The 15,831-nt window shown below is 55.9% G+C and overlaps 1 protein-coding gene across 2 annotated transcripts in view; it reads left to right on the top strand.

The window, feature by feature from the left end:
• LOC146428116 (hexokinase-2) overlaps positions 1–15,831 on the top strand; it is a 33,245-nt gene that overhangs the window by 14,517 nt on the left and 2,897 nt on the right. For both annotated transcript variants that reach the window (XM_085080423.1, XM_085080422.1), the window contains exons 2-17: positions 219–381; positions 6,438–6,586; positions 6,809–6,928; positions 8,899–8,994; positions 9,096–9,195; positions 9,457–9,640; positions 10,506–10,661; positions 10,798–11,031; positions 11,309–11,613; positions 12,188–12,336; positions 13,037–13,156; positions 13,254–13,349; positions 14,111–14,210; positions 14,316–14,499; positions 14,783–14,938; positions 15,444–15,677. In XM_085080423.1, the coding sequence (XP_084936549.1) occupies positions 219–381; positions 6,438–6,586; positions 6,809–6,928; positions 8,899–8,994; positions 9,096–9,195; positions 9,457–9,640; positions 10,506–10,661; positions 10,798–11,031; positions 11,309–11,613; positions 12,188–12,336; positions 13,037–13,156; positions 13,254–13,349; positions 14,111–14,210; positions 14,316–14,499; positions 14,783–14,938; positions 15,444–15,677 (2,546 nt within the window). The remainder of the gene's footprint in view (positions 1–218; positions 382–6,437; positions 6,587–6,808; positions 6,929–8,898; positions 8,995–9,095; positions 9,196–9,456; positions 9,641–10,505; positions 10,662–10,797; positions 11,032–11,308; positions 11,614–12,187; positions 12,337–13,036; positions 13,157–13,253; positions 13,350–14,110; positions 14,211–14,315; positions 14,500–14,782; positions 14,939–15,443; positions 15,678–15,831) is intronic.

Here is a 15,831-nt window from a genome sequence, read left to right as displayed (position 1 = left end):
TGCAGGAGCAGTGGTGGGAGGAACTATTCCAGCAATGCTGTTGATGTGCTGGTGCTGCCATGTTCTGCCTTTGGGGATGGGTCAGACCCTGCTCCTGCTTCTTATGTCACCCCCAGCAGCCATGGGAGCGGCTGGACGCTGTCCTGCATGTGTCATGGGGCCTGTGCCTGTGTCCCCAACCTTCCACCTGACCTTTGGGCTTTATCTCCACCTTTCAGGTCGACAAGTACCTGTACCACATGCGGCTCTCCGATGAGACCCTCATGGAGGTGTCCCAACGTTTTGAGAAGGAGATGGAGAAGGGGTTGGGAGCAGAAACCAACCCCACTGCCTCCGTGAAGATGCTGCCCACCTTCGTCAGGTCCACCCCAGATGGGACAGGTACTGTGAAACAGGAGATTCTCCTGGGAGAGCAGAGGGAGAGCTGGAGACACGTGTCCTCCTGGCACTGCCAAAACAGGGATGGCACCCGTGGCCACCTTCACTGCTGGTCCTTGGGGCTTCATCCTGCTCAGGCTGAGTGTAGGGACAGGCCTCGTGCTGGGACTGGAGGGGCTCCCAGTTCCCCCTGGCGGGAGGGAGGGAGGGAGGGAGGGTGGGAAGCTGCCCTCGCGTGCTCTTGCTGGCAGGACAGAGACAGTCACGGGTCCAGCTCATCAGATTTCATTAGCAGTGAGGCGGCAGCAGTGCCAGCACTGTCTGAGTGCCACCAGGGCCCCAGCAGGAGCAGGGGCTCTCCAGTCTTCACAATGTGGCCTTTCTGCCTCTCCCCATGCCGGCAGAGTCGTGCTGCCCACAGCACGCTCCAGCCAGGCACATCCTCCTCTCAGACCAAAAAACTGGTCCCTCAAGCATCCATATGGGAAAGTTCCTTGTTCCCTCTCCTAGCCCAGTGTTTTGGGAAGGAGCTTCTCTATATCCCTACACCTTGGCCTCAGGTGCACCCAGGACCAACCAAGTATTTGGAGCAGTTCTGGCTGCTGAGGGGAAGGAGGGACAGAGCCTTGAGCAGCTGAAGCTGCTCCACTTCCACATATGGGCTGGCAGCAGCCCTGGAAAACACTCCAGGAATGCTCGGTTGTGTTGGATGGAGTTACTTGGAGTTGGGGTTGCTCTGGTGCTGACACCTATACAGGGATCTGTGTGAAACCTCAGTGGCAGAGGCTGCTGGTCACCAGCAAGAGCGGTGAATAAAGAGGGACAGAGCCAAAATCCCTCATGGCTGCTGGCTGTCCACTGCCTGGAGGCAAGGACAGAGGTGATAGAACCATGGAATCACAGAATCATGGAATCATGGAATGGTTTGGATTGGAACAGCTTCTACATTGGTCAAATCCAACCTCTCCCCAGCACTGCTAAGGTCACACTAACCCATGTCCCCAAGTGCTACGTCCCCATGACTGTTAAATAACCCCAGGGACAGGGACTCCACCACTGCTCTGAGTAGTTGTGCCAGGGCTGGACAACCCTTTCCATGAAGGAATTTCCCCAGTATCCAACCTAAATCTCCCTTAGCACAGCTTGAGGCCATTTCCTCTTGTCCTATCCCTTGTTCCCTAGGAGCAGAGCCCAACACCCACCTGGCTGCCCCGTCTTATCAGGGATTTGTAGGTGGTAACAGAAGGTCTCTGCACCACCAGGCACTGTTGGGTGTTTGCTGGTAATGTCTCAATAAGGTCTGAGGGTGGTGGTGGCATCTCCTGTGTCCTTAGGGAGAAACAGGCATTGTGGAATGGTTTGAGTTGGAAGAGACCTTAAAGCTCATCCAGTCCCACCCCTGCCATGAGCAGGGAGACCTTCCTCTATCCCAGGTTGTTCCAAGCCCCGTCCAACCTGGCCTTGACACTTCCAAGGTTGGGGCAGCCACAGTTGGTCTGGGCAAACTGTGCCAGGGCCTTATCACCCTCACAGGGAGGAACTCCTTCCTAACATCCAATTTAAATCTCCCCTTTTTCAGTTTAAAACCATTCTCCTTTGTCCTCTCACTACAGCCCTGCTAAAAGTCTGTCTCCACCTTCCTCATGAACCCCTTTAATCCTCGAAGCATTCCCTGATCTCGCCCCCCCAGCTGCACCTACACCCAAAAGCTGGACCTGGCTGCCTGCCCCAGGATTGAGATTCCAATCTATTTAAATGTTGGAGGATATTTTTAATTACAGGGATAGCCAGGAGCCGCCCCTGGGCACGGGAACTGGTGCAGCCAAAGGTGCTGTGTGCTGGTGGAGCGTGTGTCAGCACTTCCCTGACCCGCTGTCAGGAGAAGGAGCAATCCCCCCCATGCCCTTACAAGACAGATCTTTGGCGCCCTTCCCTGTTTCCAGCTTCTCCAGTGTTCCAGCTGGCATTTCTCACCCAGGGGAGGGAGGAAAGTGGAACAGCAGCATGGAAAATGTCACATGAGAAGGATGCTGGGGCAATCACAGCGCTGCAGCTGCCCAGGGGGACTGGAAAATGTGGGCGTTTTGAGCAAATCCCAGGGATTGGCTGGGATTCTCTGTCCAGCTCGAACTGGATCCAGCCTCTGAGTGGCATCAGTGTCCCTTGGGTTTTGGAGAAGCGGCTGGAAGATGACATGTCAGGATTGGGGACTTGGTGCCACATCCCTGGCACAGATGATGTTGGCAGCAGCTCAGGAGGAGCTCAGTGTCCGGGGCTACGTCCTTCCTTCTTCGCTATTTTTGAAGCTCCTGGGCAAAGTCTGACCTGGGCTGGGCACCAAGCCCCGCTCCCACTGTCTCCCGGTGCCAGCAGCTGCTCCCAGCGCAAGGACAGGTTATTCCTCTGCTCCAGCCCTTCTCTGACCTGATTCTGGTGCCACTGGGCTCTCAATCATCCACCTGTAAAGTGTCCCTGTCCTCACTCCCCTCCTGCTGCAGCACCCAGTGTCTACTTTGGGATTACGTCCCATTTAATGCGCAGCCAGATCCCAGCTCCTGGGATCCAGGAGGATGAGAGGCGCTTATGGAAATACAAGGTCACATCTGCAGGTTAAGCCAAAACACAGCCCTGGCTCCCGGCTCTCGGTGGCTTTGCCATTCCAATGTGGTGTGATAAGAGGTGGCAATTCTGCTTTGGAAGCAGAAACTCTTCTAAAAACAACTTTCCTTGCTTTGCTCAGCTCTGGCACCCATTGGAACACCACCATGCCATGCTAGAAGTGAGGTGGTGGCAAAACAGATCCCAAATAAGCTTCTCCTTGGAGCCCCGGTGACTCTCCCAAGGGCTCTCCCTGCTCAGTGTAACCAACACTCTCCTCCCTGCTCTATTCCTGTTTTTTCCAGGCTTGCCAGGTTTCCTCCTCCCCAGTGGTGTTGACACAACGATCTTGTGGTGCATCCTCTGTTTAGCCCCAGCAGCTGATAACCCTAGCCTGGAGCTTTCAGGAGGCTGCTGCAGGACTTGGGGGTCAGATCGCTGGAAATTTGAAGGATGGCTCTTGGCAACACCTTTCCCTTGGCTGGGGGGCTCAGCTCCTGCCCATAACTGGCTGCCTCTGCAGGAAAACCAGCTCATACAGTACATGGGCTTGAAAGGCTTGAAAAAATTGCTGTTTTCATGACAAAGTCCCATGGTTGGGGACTTACCACATTCCCAGCAATGTTTGCCAAGGAAGCTGTGTCTGCCCCATCTCTAGAAGTGTCCCAGGCCAGGCTGGATGGGGCATAGGGCCTGGTCCAGTGAAAGGGCAGGGGAGTGGAACTAAGTGGTCTTTAGCATCCCTTCCAACCCAAACCATTCCATGATTCCATGAACTAGATGGAAGGGTGGTGGGACTGGCAGGGGGTGGGATTGGGAAGTGCTGCCTCCACCTTCTGCACCTCTCTGGAGTCTGTGCCTCCCAGCTTTTCCTCTTCCTTTTATTTTTTCTTAATCCAATTTGACTGAGGATTCCACACAGTGGAATTGCAGTTGGTTGGAAGACTTGAGGTAGGATCTCTGGTATGACCAACCCCTGCGGTGCTGGGACATAATCCCACACATGCTGTTCTGGTCCCCTGGCCACACTGCTCTGCCCCACCTGTTCTTCCCAGGAGCACAGTGGGTTTTCCAGGCACTCAACTCTCACCCTTTGCTGAGAGCAAACAGCTGCTGGAATCAGGGCTCCATGTTTGCCCTCCCTGTTTGGCTTGTGGGCTCAGCACCAGCACTGATACCTTATCATGGAATGTGGGAGCCCAAAGCAGGGGGAGGGCTCAGACCTGGTGCTGGCCCATGGAGACCATCACACATTCTCAGAATGGCTTGGAATTTTCCGAGGGAGGGTTTGCTGCCTTTTTCCTCCTTCAAAGCTGATCCACCCAGGAATTCACCCCAAACTGCTCATGCTCTTCCTGTGGTGCTGAGCAGAGTGAGGGAGGTGTTGGGTGGCGTTTGGATCCTGCTGGGGCTCCCTGGTGAGGGCAGAAGAGAGCTGGTCTCACATGGCTCCAAGGCCATGAGCCCCATGGGGTGGTTTGGACGAAGTACCAGCTGTGTGAGTGCTGGGCAGGACAGAAGGATGGCCCCATCTGGGCTCCTTAACCCTTGTTTTGGGATCCTCCTGGGTTCCCTGCATTACCTCCAAGGAGCTGAGCAACCTGCGACCCTCTTGGCTCCAGCACCCTTATCCCTGGCATATTTATCAGCCACCCTGAAGTGCTTTCCATGCTCTGCTAACGAGCAGAACGGCCTCAGTGCCAATGGCCAGGGAAGCGGGAGCACAGCATGACATATGTGAGGGTCAGGACACAATGCCAGTGCTGCCCAGCCAGGCATCACATCCAGCTCTGTCCATCTGTGGCTGAGGAGGGTGCCTGTGGTGGGCTCACCAGGGACAGCAGGGCAGTCGGGAGCTTCTCCAAGGTTTTCCTGATGTGTTTTCCACGTGAAGAACCACAGTGGCCATGGCATGCCCAGTGGCTGGCAGACAGGCTGTGAAATGAGCTGCCAGACTGGTTTAGGCCTCATTGTTGCAAAGGGTCAAGGGGAGGAGGAGAAAGGAATATCCAGGGATTGAGTGCCCTAACACAGGAACTGAGTGCTCTGATGGCTCTGTGCTCTTCACTGGGGAATGTTCTGACCCGCCTGGGGTGATGTGATGCTCTGACCCTTCTTGGGTGTAATGCACTGACCCCACTTTGGGTGATGTTCTGGCCCCCCAAGGTGCTGCACTGACCCCCGAGTGCACTCCCCATTCTCCAACCCCAGCTCTGATCCCGCTGAAGCCGCATATGCCCTTCGAGTCCTCTCATTCATTCCTTGTCTTCTTGGAGCACAACTGCTTTCCATGGCCCTTTTCCACCTCTATAGAGCCGCTCCAGCTCCCAGTCGGTCCCGTGCCCCGTTCCCTCACCCCGAGCCCTCGGAGGGTCAGCCCAGGAAAGCCGCCAGGCCAGATGGAGCCCCACGGGCTGGGACGGGAGCTGCCTTTTCAGCTGGAGTCACTGGAGATGCCGGCGGCCCCGCTGGCGTGTGCATACTAATGACCCGCAGGTTTTGTTCCAACTGTGGCCCCTTTGTACCAGCATCGGCTGGCACAAAGCAGCCCCCGGGCGCCGGGATCGGCCCGGGGGAGCCAGCACAGCACATTTAATGCATTCAGAACTCCAGCAGTGCTGATAGAGGGCTTTCCCCGGCCCTCTCCCCACTGAAACAGCCAGCTGGGCACTTTTCCCGCTGCCTAGCTCCCGAATTCAGAGAGCTGCCTTGAAAACAAAGAGGAGGGAAGACTCCAGGCTCAGCCCTTGGAGCTCCCTTTGGAGAAGCCGTGTCCCAGCTCTCCTTGGGGAAGGCAGCAATGAGGCCCCAAAAGTCTTTTGGAGCTTCTCCCTCGCTGTTTTCTTGCTTCCACCTTCCCATGTTGCCGTCGGCATGGAGCCACATGCCGGGAGTGTGTGGGATTCCTGGGGCAGGGCAGGGAGGTTGGCCTGGACCGTGGAGGCCAAGCCTGAACAGGAGAGTTTTCTCCATATATCAAAACTTTAGCCAAGTTCCCACAGCTGCCAGCAGGGTTTAAGCCCTTGGGATGGAGTTTTAGGAGCTCCCACAAGCATCAGTAGGGTCAGGAATGGCTCTGCTACCTTCTTGCTTATGGAGCCTGAGACTGCAGCTCATCTTCTCTGGGCTCACTGTTGTTTTGGGCATGGGTTTTTCTGGGTGGGGCTGGTAGGATTTATCCTCCTGCCACACCCTCCCCAAAGCATCTGGATCTGGCTCAACGATGGTGCATTGATCCTCCACTGGCTGTGGGGGTGACAGGGGTGCAGGGGAGGGATAGGGAATACAGCCATAGCTCCAGTAAAATACCAAAAAAGATACTAACAAATAAAATAATGAAATATATTAAAAAATCAGACCTTATCCTTGTATATGGGAGGGGGCTGGTTACCTCAGATCTCTGGCATGGTGCAGACGCATGACTGCCCATGTTAGCTGGTTGTCTTTGTCCTGTCCTGCAGAGAACGGGGACTTCCTGGCACTGGACCTTGGTGGCACCAACTTCCGTGTGCTGAGGGTGAAGGTGTCGGACAATGGGCTGCAGAAGGTGGAGATGGAGAACCAAATCTACGCCATCCCCGAGGAGCTCATGCGTGGCAGTGGAGTGCAGGTGGGTCCAACCCCCTGCCCTGGGAGAGTCCCTGATGTGTTGCGGGGCTGGAGCAGGACTGGGCATCCCGGCACGGCCTGGGCCAGCGGGATCCTGCTGCATCTTTTGCCAGGAGCTGTGAATTCCTGGCAGCCAGCATGGTGATGGGTGAGGGCAGGCAGGGCACAGCAACCCCTCAGAGCGGGGAGCCAGGCGAGGTCTCACTCTTTTTCTTTCTTTCAGCTATTCGACCACATTGCCGAGTGTTTGGCCAACTTCTTGGACAAGCTGCAAATCAAAGACAAGAAACTCCCCCTTGGCTTCACCTTCTCCTTCCCGTGTCACCAGACCAAGCTGGATGAGGTGAGTGAGGGGCTGTGCTGGGATGGACTGAACTCTCACCATGCGTTTCACACCAATTTAGCTCAGGTTTTTAACTAGGCTCCTTGATTTTGGGTCATGTGACCTTTCCTGAAGGGCCACATTTCTAATTCCTGTAAAGCCATTTCCCAGGAAAGGAGTTCAAGAGCAGCACCGTCCCTTTATTTTTATGAATATCTTTTGTTCGTGCAATGACTCAGTGGCTGCAGGGTCAGGGACAGAAAGGATAGAACATTCCTTCAGGGAATGTAGAGCTTGGCATCACTTCCCAGTAACTGTTGCCTGTCATCTTCTCCAAACACACTATAAACCCCCTGTTTAAAGGAGAATTAATGTTTGCTACGGATATGTGCCAGGTTGCCTTTTATAAAGCTGTTTGGTGACAATAAGTGGTGGTGGATCTCCTGTTTTAAACACAACTGGCTAGGTTTTCATAGGATCCTGGAGTGGTTTGGGTTGAAAGGCATCTTAAGGACCATCCACAGTTCCACCCCACTGCCGTAAGCAGGCTCACCTTCCACTATCCCAGGTTGCTCCAAGCCCTGTCCAACCTGGCCTTGGACACTTCCAGGGGTGGGGCAGCCACAGCTTCTCTGGGCACTCTGTGCCAGAGCCCCTCCCCATCCTGGATTTCTGGATTTCGCCTAATTTATCTTGCGGGTTTTTCGGCTACCACCCATCTGTGAACTCTGACAGGGTCTTTGTTGCCCAGGGTCACCCTGTGTGCCTGCAGGGCGTGGTGCTGAGGGAGCAAGGGACGTGTCCCAGGAATTGCAGGGGTTTGGGAGGCGATGTTTTCATGGGATGCCTCCATGGAAAGCAGCTTTTCCCTGGCTGCACCAGAGCTCCAGCCACAGCAGCCCCAGGCAGCCCGGACGTGCTGAGCATCACATCCCCATGCAGCCGGCAAGGGGAGGGGGGTCCCCTGTCCCCCTCTGCCAGCCCCGGGCACTGATGGCTGTCACTGTCAGCTCCACTGCCGCCGCGCCGGGAGCCATGACCTCACTGGGAGACCAAACATCCCCGAGCCCAGTGAGGCACGTGGCTTCTGCTGCCACCCACCCAGCGCTCGCTGGCTCTGGCTCATGGCAGGAGGGGGGCGATACTCTCCTTGCCCTTATCTCACCCGGTGGCACGGGGAGCAGGCTGGCTCCATGGAGCGTGGCAGCTCCAGCACGTCCTCCCGGCAGGAACGTGGTGAGGTGCCGGGATGGGGAACGGCACCCGTGCCTCAGTGGCTCCATGGTGGCAGTGAGGCAGGGATTAACACTTTGCTCCTGGTAGGCAAGGAGCTGTAAAAAAACATTAAAATACAGAAGCTGCAGGAGGAAGTGTCTGTGCCCTGTGGCCTTGCCCGGGCTGTGTCTCTGCGTGCCTCAGTTTCCCCAGCTCTAAGGCAGGGCAGGGGTCTGGTTCCCTAAGGGGGCTGTGGCCATAGGGTTGGAGATTTCAAATGTAATTAAGTCCTTTTCCTCCCCGAAGGGCTCAGCTCAGCCCCTGGCCAGGTGGCAGAGGTGGGGACACATTAGTGCCTCTGGCCACAGGGGACTGTGAGACCCCCACCCCACAGGGATGGCTCAGGGACCATTCCATAGGCACACTGAGCCTCTTACCCCACAGGGCTGGGTCAAGGAGCATTCCAAAGGCACAGCAAGCCACCCACCCCTCAGGGATGGGTCACGGAGCATTCCTTAGGCTTGTGAACAGGTTTTGCTCCAGGGCTTGATAAAACCTGGTCATGGGAACCATGTTCCTCTTGCCAGGGGAGCAACGAGCAGCTCACGTGTTATTTTGTGGCCATAAACTTTATCTGACACGGAAATTGTGGCTGCTAGCGCAGCTGGTGAGCTGATAATGGGGCTTCCCAACAGGGCCATATGTCCCTTGTGCCAGGAGCCCCATGGTGTGCTGGTGTCTAACCTCTGAGCCTTCCCTCCTTCTGTCCCCCCCAGAGCATCCTTGTGACATGGACGAAGGGGTTCAAGTGCAGCAGCGTGGAGGGGAGGGATGTGGTGTCAATGCTGCGCAAGTCCATCAAGAAAAGAGGGGTAAGATGCTGGGCGGGTAGGATGGGGGCACATGGCTCCGTGGAGCTGTTTTGGTCTGTTTTGTCCATGTTGGGTCATCCTCTCTCCTTTCCACCACTCAGGACTTTGACATTGACATCGTGGCCGTGGTGAATGACACCGTGGGGACCATGATGACCTGTGGCTATGATGACCACCACTGTGAAGTTGGCCTCATTGTTGGTGAGCTGCAGCAAGAGGGAAGAGCTGGGGTCCATCCCTCCAGGAATGCCAGTCAGATCTCCTGCTTCTTGCAGGCCTTGGGGTCTTTTGGGACAAAAAGAGAAGGGGGATATCAGTGTTGCAAAAGAAACATTGCCCAATCTTTGTTTGCTTAATTTTCCCTTTCTTTGGTGCATTGCCTGTGGCCAAAGGGAAATAAGGGGTAAAGGGAATGAGGGAAAGGCAATGTCCTTGCTCACCCTGTCCCCCTGCTTGGCTTAGGTACCGGTACCAACGCCTGCTACATGGAGGAGATGAGGCACATTGACCTGGTGGAAGGGGACGAAGGTCGGATGTGCATTAACATGGAGTGGGGAGCCTTCGGTGACGATGGGGTGCTCAATGACATCCGCACAGAGTTCGACCATGAGATCGACATGGGCTCGCTCAACCCTGGCAAACAATTGTGAGCAGATTCTTGGCTCGAGCTCAGGCTCGTGGTTTGCTTGGCATTGTTTGTCCTCCCATATCACCGGCCTTACTGGGACTGGGGAGGTCATCCCAGCTAACTGGGTCACCGCGTCCTCTGCCGCTGGTGCAGAGCAGGGCTGTGTTCCAAACTGGGGCAGTGTCCCAAACTGGGGCAGTGTCCCTAACCAGGGCTGTCCCCCCCACCTGCTGCCCTCATGAACCCTTCTTGTGAATGTGCTGATTCCTGTTCCCTTCCTGGCCGGCAAAGTCATTCTCCACCCCAGGCAGACACCCCTACCTAATGTCCACATCCTACAGATCCTACAGATCTCCCACTCCCCACAGGGCTGCTGCGGCATGGGGGTCATCTGGGGGTCCCAAACTGATTGAGCCGCTTCAGGTGGCCACGAGTTCTCTTTGCAGAATGATGGTCATGTCCACATGGCTTTACATTCTCAGTGATGGGATAAGCTGCTCTGGGAAGAGATTACCTAGATTCCATTTGGGATGGGAGGCTGCCAAGGGGTTTTTGGGTCAGCCTGTGGCCACCTCGTGGTGCACACAACCAAACACACACATTGTTTAGCCTGGAGAAAAGGAGGCTCAAGGAAACTTATGGTGGGATAGGAGAGGTTTAGGTTGGATATTAGGGAAAATTTCTGCTCTGAAAGGGTAGTCAGGTGTGGCATAGGCTGCCCAGGGTGGTGTCATCCTCTCTGGAGGGATTTAACAGCTGTGTGGATATGGCACTTGGGGATGTGAGTTAGTGGTGGCCTTGGCAGTGCTGGACTTGATAGTCTTAGAGGGCTTTTCCACCCTAAATCATTCCCTGATTCTATCTCATGCCTCCCTGTGGACAGGTTTGAGAAGATGATCAGCGGCATGTACATGGGGGAGCTGGTCAGACTTATCCTGGTGAAGATGACCAAGGAAGGGCTCTTGTTTGGGGGAAGGCTCACGCCCGATCTTCTCACCACTGGCCACTTTGAGACCAGATTTGTCTCTGCCATTGAGAAGTAAGTAGGATCCAGGGGGTTTCCTGGGTCCCAGCCCATCTCCTGACATCCGTGGATGGACCATCACTGAGCAAACCCAGACCATCACGGAGCAAAAATTGGATTCCCAGGCGTGAACCTCTTTTTGTCCTTCCAGGGAGAAGGAAGGGCTGCAGAAAGCCCATGAGATCCTGAGCAAGCTGGGCCTGGAGCCGTCACATGAAGACTGCCTGGCCACGCTACGCATCTGCCAGATTGTGTCAACGCGCTCGGCCAGCCTGTGCGGTGCCACGCTGGCTGCGGTGCTGCGTCGCATCAAGGAAAACAAGAGTGTGGAGCGGCTGCGCTCCACCGTCGGCGTGGACGGCTCTGTCTACAAGAAACACCCACAGTGAGTCTCGGGGGATCATGGATACAGGGACAGGGACATGGATCTGGGGGATCGTGGATACAGGGACAAGGACAGGGATCTGGGGGATCATGGGGAAAGGGAGAGGGATCTAGGGGATCATGGATACGAGGACAGGGAGAGGGGTCTGCTCCTCCCAGCAGTGGGTACAGCTTGGCACAAGAGAAGTGACTCCAAATAAGCCCCTCAAGCACCTCGTTTGGATCCCGAGGGGTCCCCAGAGGGTCACACTCAGGTCCCCTTTCCTCCTCCTCCATAGCTTTGCCCGTCGTCTCCATAAGACAGTGCGGAAGCTGCTGCCGGATTGCGAGATCCGGTTCATCCGGTCAGAAGACGGGAGTGGCAAAGGGGCAGCCATGGTGACAGCGGTGGCCTACAGGCTGGCTGCACAGCACAAGGCCCGGCAGAAGATCCTGGAGCCCCTCAAGCTGAGCCACGAGCAACTGATGGAAGTAAAGGAAAGGATGAGGATAGAGATGGAGAGAGGGTTGGGCAAGGAGACGCATGCGGAGGCAACGGTGAAAATGCTGCCCACCTATGTGTGCTCCACTCCCGATGGAACAGGTGATGTGTCCTGTGTAAAACCTCTGTGTGTCCTGTGTGTCTGAGCCCATGTATGTCCTGCATCCTTGGGAGTGGCTAGATCCTTTGCCATGGCCAGTTCCTCTTTGTGGCAGGAGTGGCACAAACCTCCAGTTTGATACTGGGGAGAGCACTGAGCCTCCAGGACATTCTGCACCTAATTTAACACAAAGCTTGGCTCTGGCTGTGGTTTTCCCCGCTGCAGTATTCTCCCTGCCCTCATCCTGGGTTCTGCTTCTGGTTCTGTGTGTGGCTTGGGCGAGTGCCTGACCTTGGCTTGAAGCTTTTGCAGGTCCTGTGCAGGGCCAGGAAGTGGACTTCAGTGGTCTTTGTGGGTCCCTTCCAACTCAGGTTTATGATTCAAAGCCTCATCATCACCCCAAGTCAGGAGCGAACCTCTCCATCATCTTTCTACCTGCACCCTCAGTCTTCATTCCCAGCCATGTCTCCATTTCCATCCCTCTCCCTGGAAGAGGGCAGATTCCAGTCTGCTTTGTGCCACATCCCGGATGCCTTGTGCTGGGGTCTCTCCTGATGATTCTCTCTTGGGTTGCAGAAAAGGGGGATTTCCTTGCCCTGGACCTGGGAGGAACCAACTTCCGCGTGCTGCTGGTGCGCGTCAGGAATGGGATGCGGCGCGGGGTGGAGATGCACAACAAGATCTACTCCATCCCTGTGGAGATCATGCAGGGGACGGGAGAAGAGGTCAGGATGGGCAGCTGGAGAGGGGAAAGGGGCATCTTTCCTGGGGTGGCTGTAGCAGGGCTGACCATGGAGCTGGTCTTGCCTTTGCAGGGAGCAAAATCAGGAGTGGGGAAGGCTGGGGATCTTCTGCCCTTAGAGCAGCAAGTTCTGCCCAAGGCTCTGGAGTTTGGGAAGCTGGAGACTGGTTTTTAGGTTAGAAATGGTGTTATTCCCAGACATGACTGAGCTTCCCCAAATCCCACACACTCCACAAGGGCAGATAAGCATCATCCCCATTTCCCAGATAGGGAAACCACAACACAAGCAGTGAGAAACATCTCCGGAGACAGATTTGGAAAGAGTTTTGCAAACCACTCCAGGCAGTGCTTGGGGACTGGGAGTACCTTCAGCAGACTGGGCTAGAGGGCTGTGGGGATCCCTGGCAGAAAGACTGGATTCCCATGTCACTTCCCTGCCAGCCCCCACCCCTCTTGGGGCCTGTGAGGTGGAGATAATGCAGAGATTTGGCCACATTGCGCAGGAGGAAGAGGGTGAAATTGAGCTTTTGGGGTTTGCTCACCTCCTGTGGTGCAGCTGAGCAGTGTTCAAAATCTGGGAGTGATTTGAACATTCCAACAGGCCTGGGAATAGGTTGGAATGCTGGCTTCCAGCTGGGCTCTGGCTGTGGTGGTAACTTCTCCCTTTGGCTTTGCTCGTCCAGCTCTTTGACCACATTGTCCACTGTATCTCTGACTTCCTGGAATACATGGGAATGAAGGGCATATCTCTCCCACTCGGATTCACCTTCTCCTTCCCTTGCCAGCAGAACAACCTGGATGAGGTAACCCCACCCCTCCTGGCAGCATCTATATCTGGTACCTGGCTGTCCCTCCCACCTGGTGTTGAGGGGGACTCACTCGGGGTTTTTTCCACATCAGGGAATTCTCCTGAAGTGGACGAAAGGTTTCAAGGCAACGGGCTGCGAGGGAGAGGACGTGGTGGGCCTGCTGAAGGATGCCATTCACAGGAGAGAGGTCAGCAGGGACGGGGCTGAGAGAAGCTGGCGGCTGCTCCCACATCCTGCCTCTCTTTAGCATCATTAATTGGCCTATAAAACAAATTACTGGGCTCAGCCCAAGGCTAATGAGTGTCGGAATTTTCACAGCCGCCCTTACTCATCACTTGAGGTTGGATTTTCAGACCCTGGAGCTACGGGTTGGCTCCTGGCCAGGGCTGGAGCAGGCTTGTCTGGCCCTGAGCTCAGGAGGCACCAGCTCCTGCCTGGGGGCTGCTCCTGGTGGAGCTGATGCAGCCCCTTGGCAGCTGGAGGTGTCTGAGGTGTGAGCCCTCCCTGCAGACAGGTGGGATATGGAAAGTCCAGGAGTGCCTCCATGTTTGTGGAGGTGGGTGGTCATGGAGGACAAGGGAGAACAGCTTTAAACTAAAAGAGGAGAGATTTATATTGGATGTTAGGAAGGAATTCCTCCCTGTAGGGTGGTGAGACCCTAGCACAGGTTGCTGAGAGCAGCTGTAGCTGCCCCATCCCTGGAAGTGTCCAAGGCCAGGTTGAATGGGGCTTGGAGGAACCTGGGATAGTGGACGGTGTCCCTGCCTGTGGCAGGGGGTGGAACCTGGGAGGAACCAAGGTCCTTTCCAACCCAGACCATTCCATAATTCTGTGACTCTATGATTTCCACACTCAGAAGACAGACGGGTCCTTTCCCAGCCATGGGACCAGACTTAGCAGGAATTCCAAGTCCTCCAGGAATAACTTGTGCAATTCATCCCGCTGCAGGAATTTGACCTGGACGTGGTGGCAGTGGTCAATGACACTGTTGGCACCATGATGACCTGTGGGTACGAGGATCCCTACTGTGAAGTTGGGATGATTGTTGGTGAGAACTGAAACTTCCTTACAGAGCTCCTGGTCTGTGATCCCACAGCTGCCCCCATGGGGTGTGGGAGGTGTCCCAGGACTCTTATCCCACTCCTCTTCCCAGGCACGGGCACCAATGCTTGCTACATGGAGGAGATGAGGAATGTGGAGCTGGTGGAAGGGGACGAGGGCAGGATGTGTGTCAACATGGAGTGGGGGGCCTTCGGGGACAACGGGTGCCTGGATGACTTCACGACAGAGTTCGACCTGGCGGTGGACGAGCTGTCCCTCAACCCTGGGAAGCAGAGGTGGGTGGTGGCTTTGTGGGGGCTGGAAGGGCCCCCAGTGAGGCTGAGGGTCCAGGAGCAGTTCTGCCCCACCATCCCCTTGGTGGGTTCAGGGGATGACAAGCAGGGCAGAGCCTGGCTTTGGGACACACCAATGTTTCCCTTGTCCCCTGCCTGCAGTTTGGGGCCGCACTGCTGGGCTTTCTGAATCAATTGTGCTGAAGGCACCTGGCAGAGCTGGAATCCCCATCCAGACCCAGTGTCTCTTCTGTCCTGATGCCCTGCCTCATCCTCTGCTTCCCAGGTTTGAGAAGATGATCAGTGGGATGTACCTGGGGGAAATTGTCCGCAACATCCTGATAGATTTCACCAAGCGAGGGCTGCTCTTCCGAGGACGGATCTCAGAGAGGCTGAAGACCAGAGGGATCTTTGAGACCAAGTTCCTGTCCCAGATAGAGAGGTGAGGTCCAACAGGCCTGTGAGCACCAGCTGCCCACAGGTATGGATCACAGCAGGGATGGAATTTGGGGGAAATGCTCCCAGGGCTGGTGAGAGAAGTTACACATACTTGGTCTGGAGCCAGGATTATGCAGGATGGTGCCACACAGATAAATCAGCAGAGCCCACGTGGTCCTGGCAGCACCAGTGTGGAGAGATGAAGAGACTGTGTGGGGCTGGCAGCACAGATGGCTCTTTATCCTCTGCTCTGGGCAGAGAGGGGCCGTGGGTTACAGGGATGTCACACTCCAATGGCTTTGTCCTGAAATAGCCTCCCTGATTAGGATGTGACACCAGGCCACATCCAAGTCTGAAAGCTGAGCTTGAAGTGGGGCTGTATAGTCCCCCTGGTCCGTGTCACCCACGCCATGAGTCCCTGGGCTCTGCAGGATGTAGATTGGGAAAGGGAAGCCACACATCTCAGCTGCTCCATATCCTAATGTTGCCCGTCCTCCGTGTCCCCCCAGCGATTGCCTGGCCCTGCTCCAGGTGCGCTCCATCCTGCAGCACCTGGGCCTGGAGTCCACGTGTGACGACAGCATCATCGTGAAGGAGGTGTGCACGGTGGTGGCGCGGCGGGCAGCCCAGCTCTGTGGCGCTGGCATGGCTGCCGTGGTGGACAAGATCCGCGAGAACCGCGGGCTGGACTTCCTCAAGATCACAGTTGGCGTGGATGGGACACTCTACAAGCTCCACCCTCAGTGAGTGGCTTGGGTTGTGCTCCAGGGGGGTTGCCAGGGGCACCTGCCCACCTTGGGTGCTCGGGGGGAAGGTTCAGGGGGCAGAAGGGGAGGATCTGAGGTGTTTCAAGGGGTCGAGGGCTGCCAGGAGCTCACTGACCCAAACTTGAGGACC

Source organism: Lichenostomus cassidix, chromosome 22 (assembly GCF_008360975.1).
Source record: "Lichenostomus cassidix isolate B80296 chromosome 22, HeHo_3.0, whole genome shotgun sequence".
Taxonomy (NCBI): domain Eukaryota; kingdom Metazoa; phylum Chordata; class Aves; order Passeriformes; family Meliphagidae; genus Lichenostomus; species Lichenostomus cassidix.
Note: the sequence above shows the minus strand (reverse complement) of the source record. Positions and strands in the feature narration are given on the sequence as shown.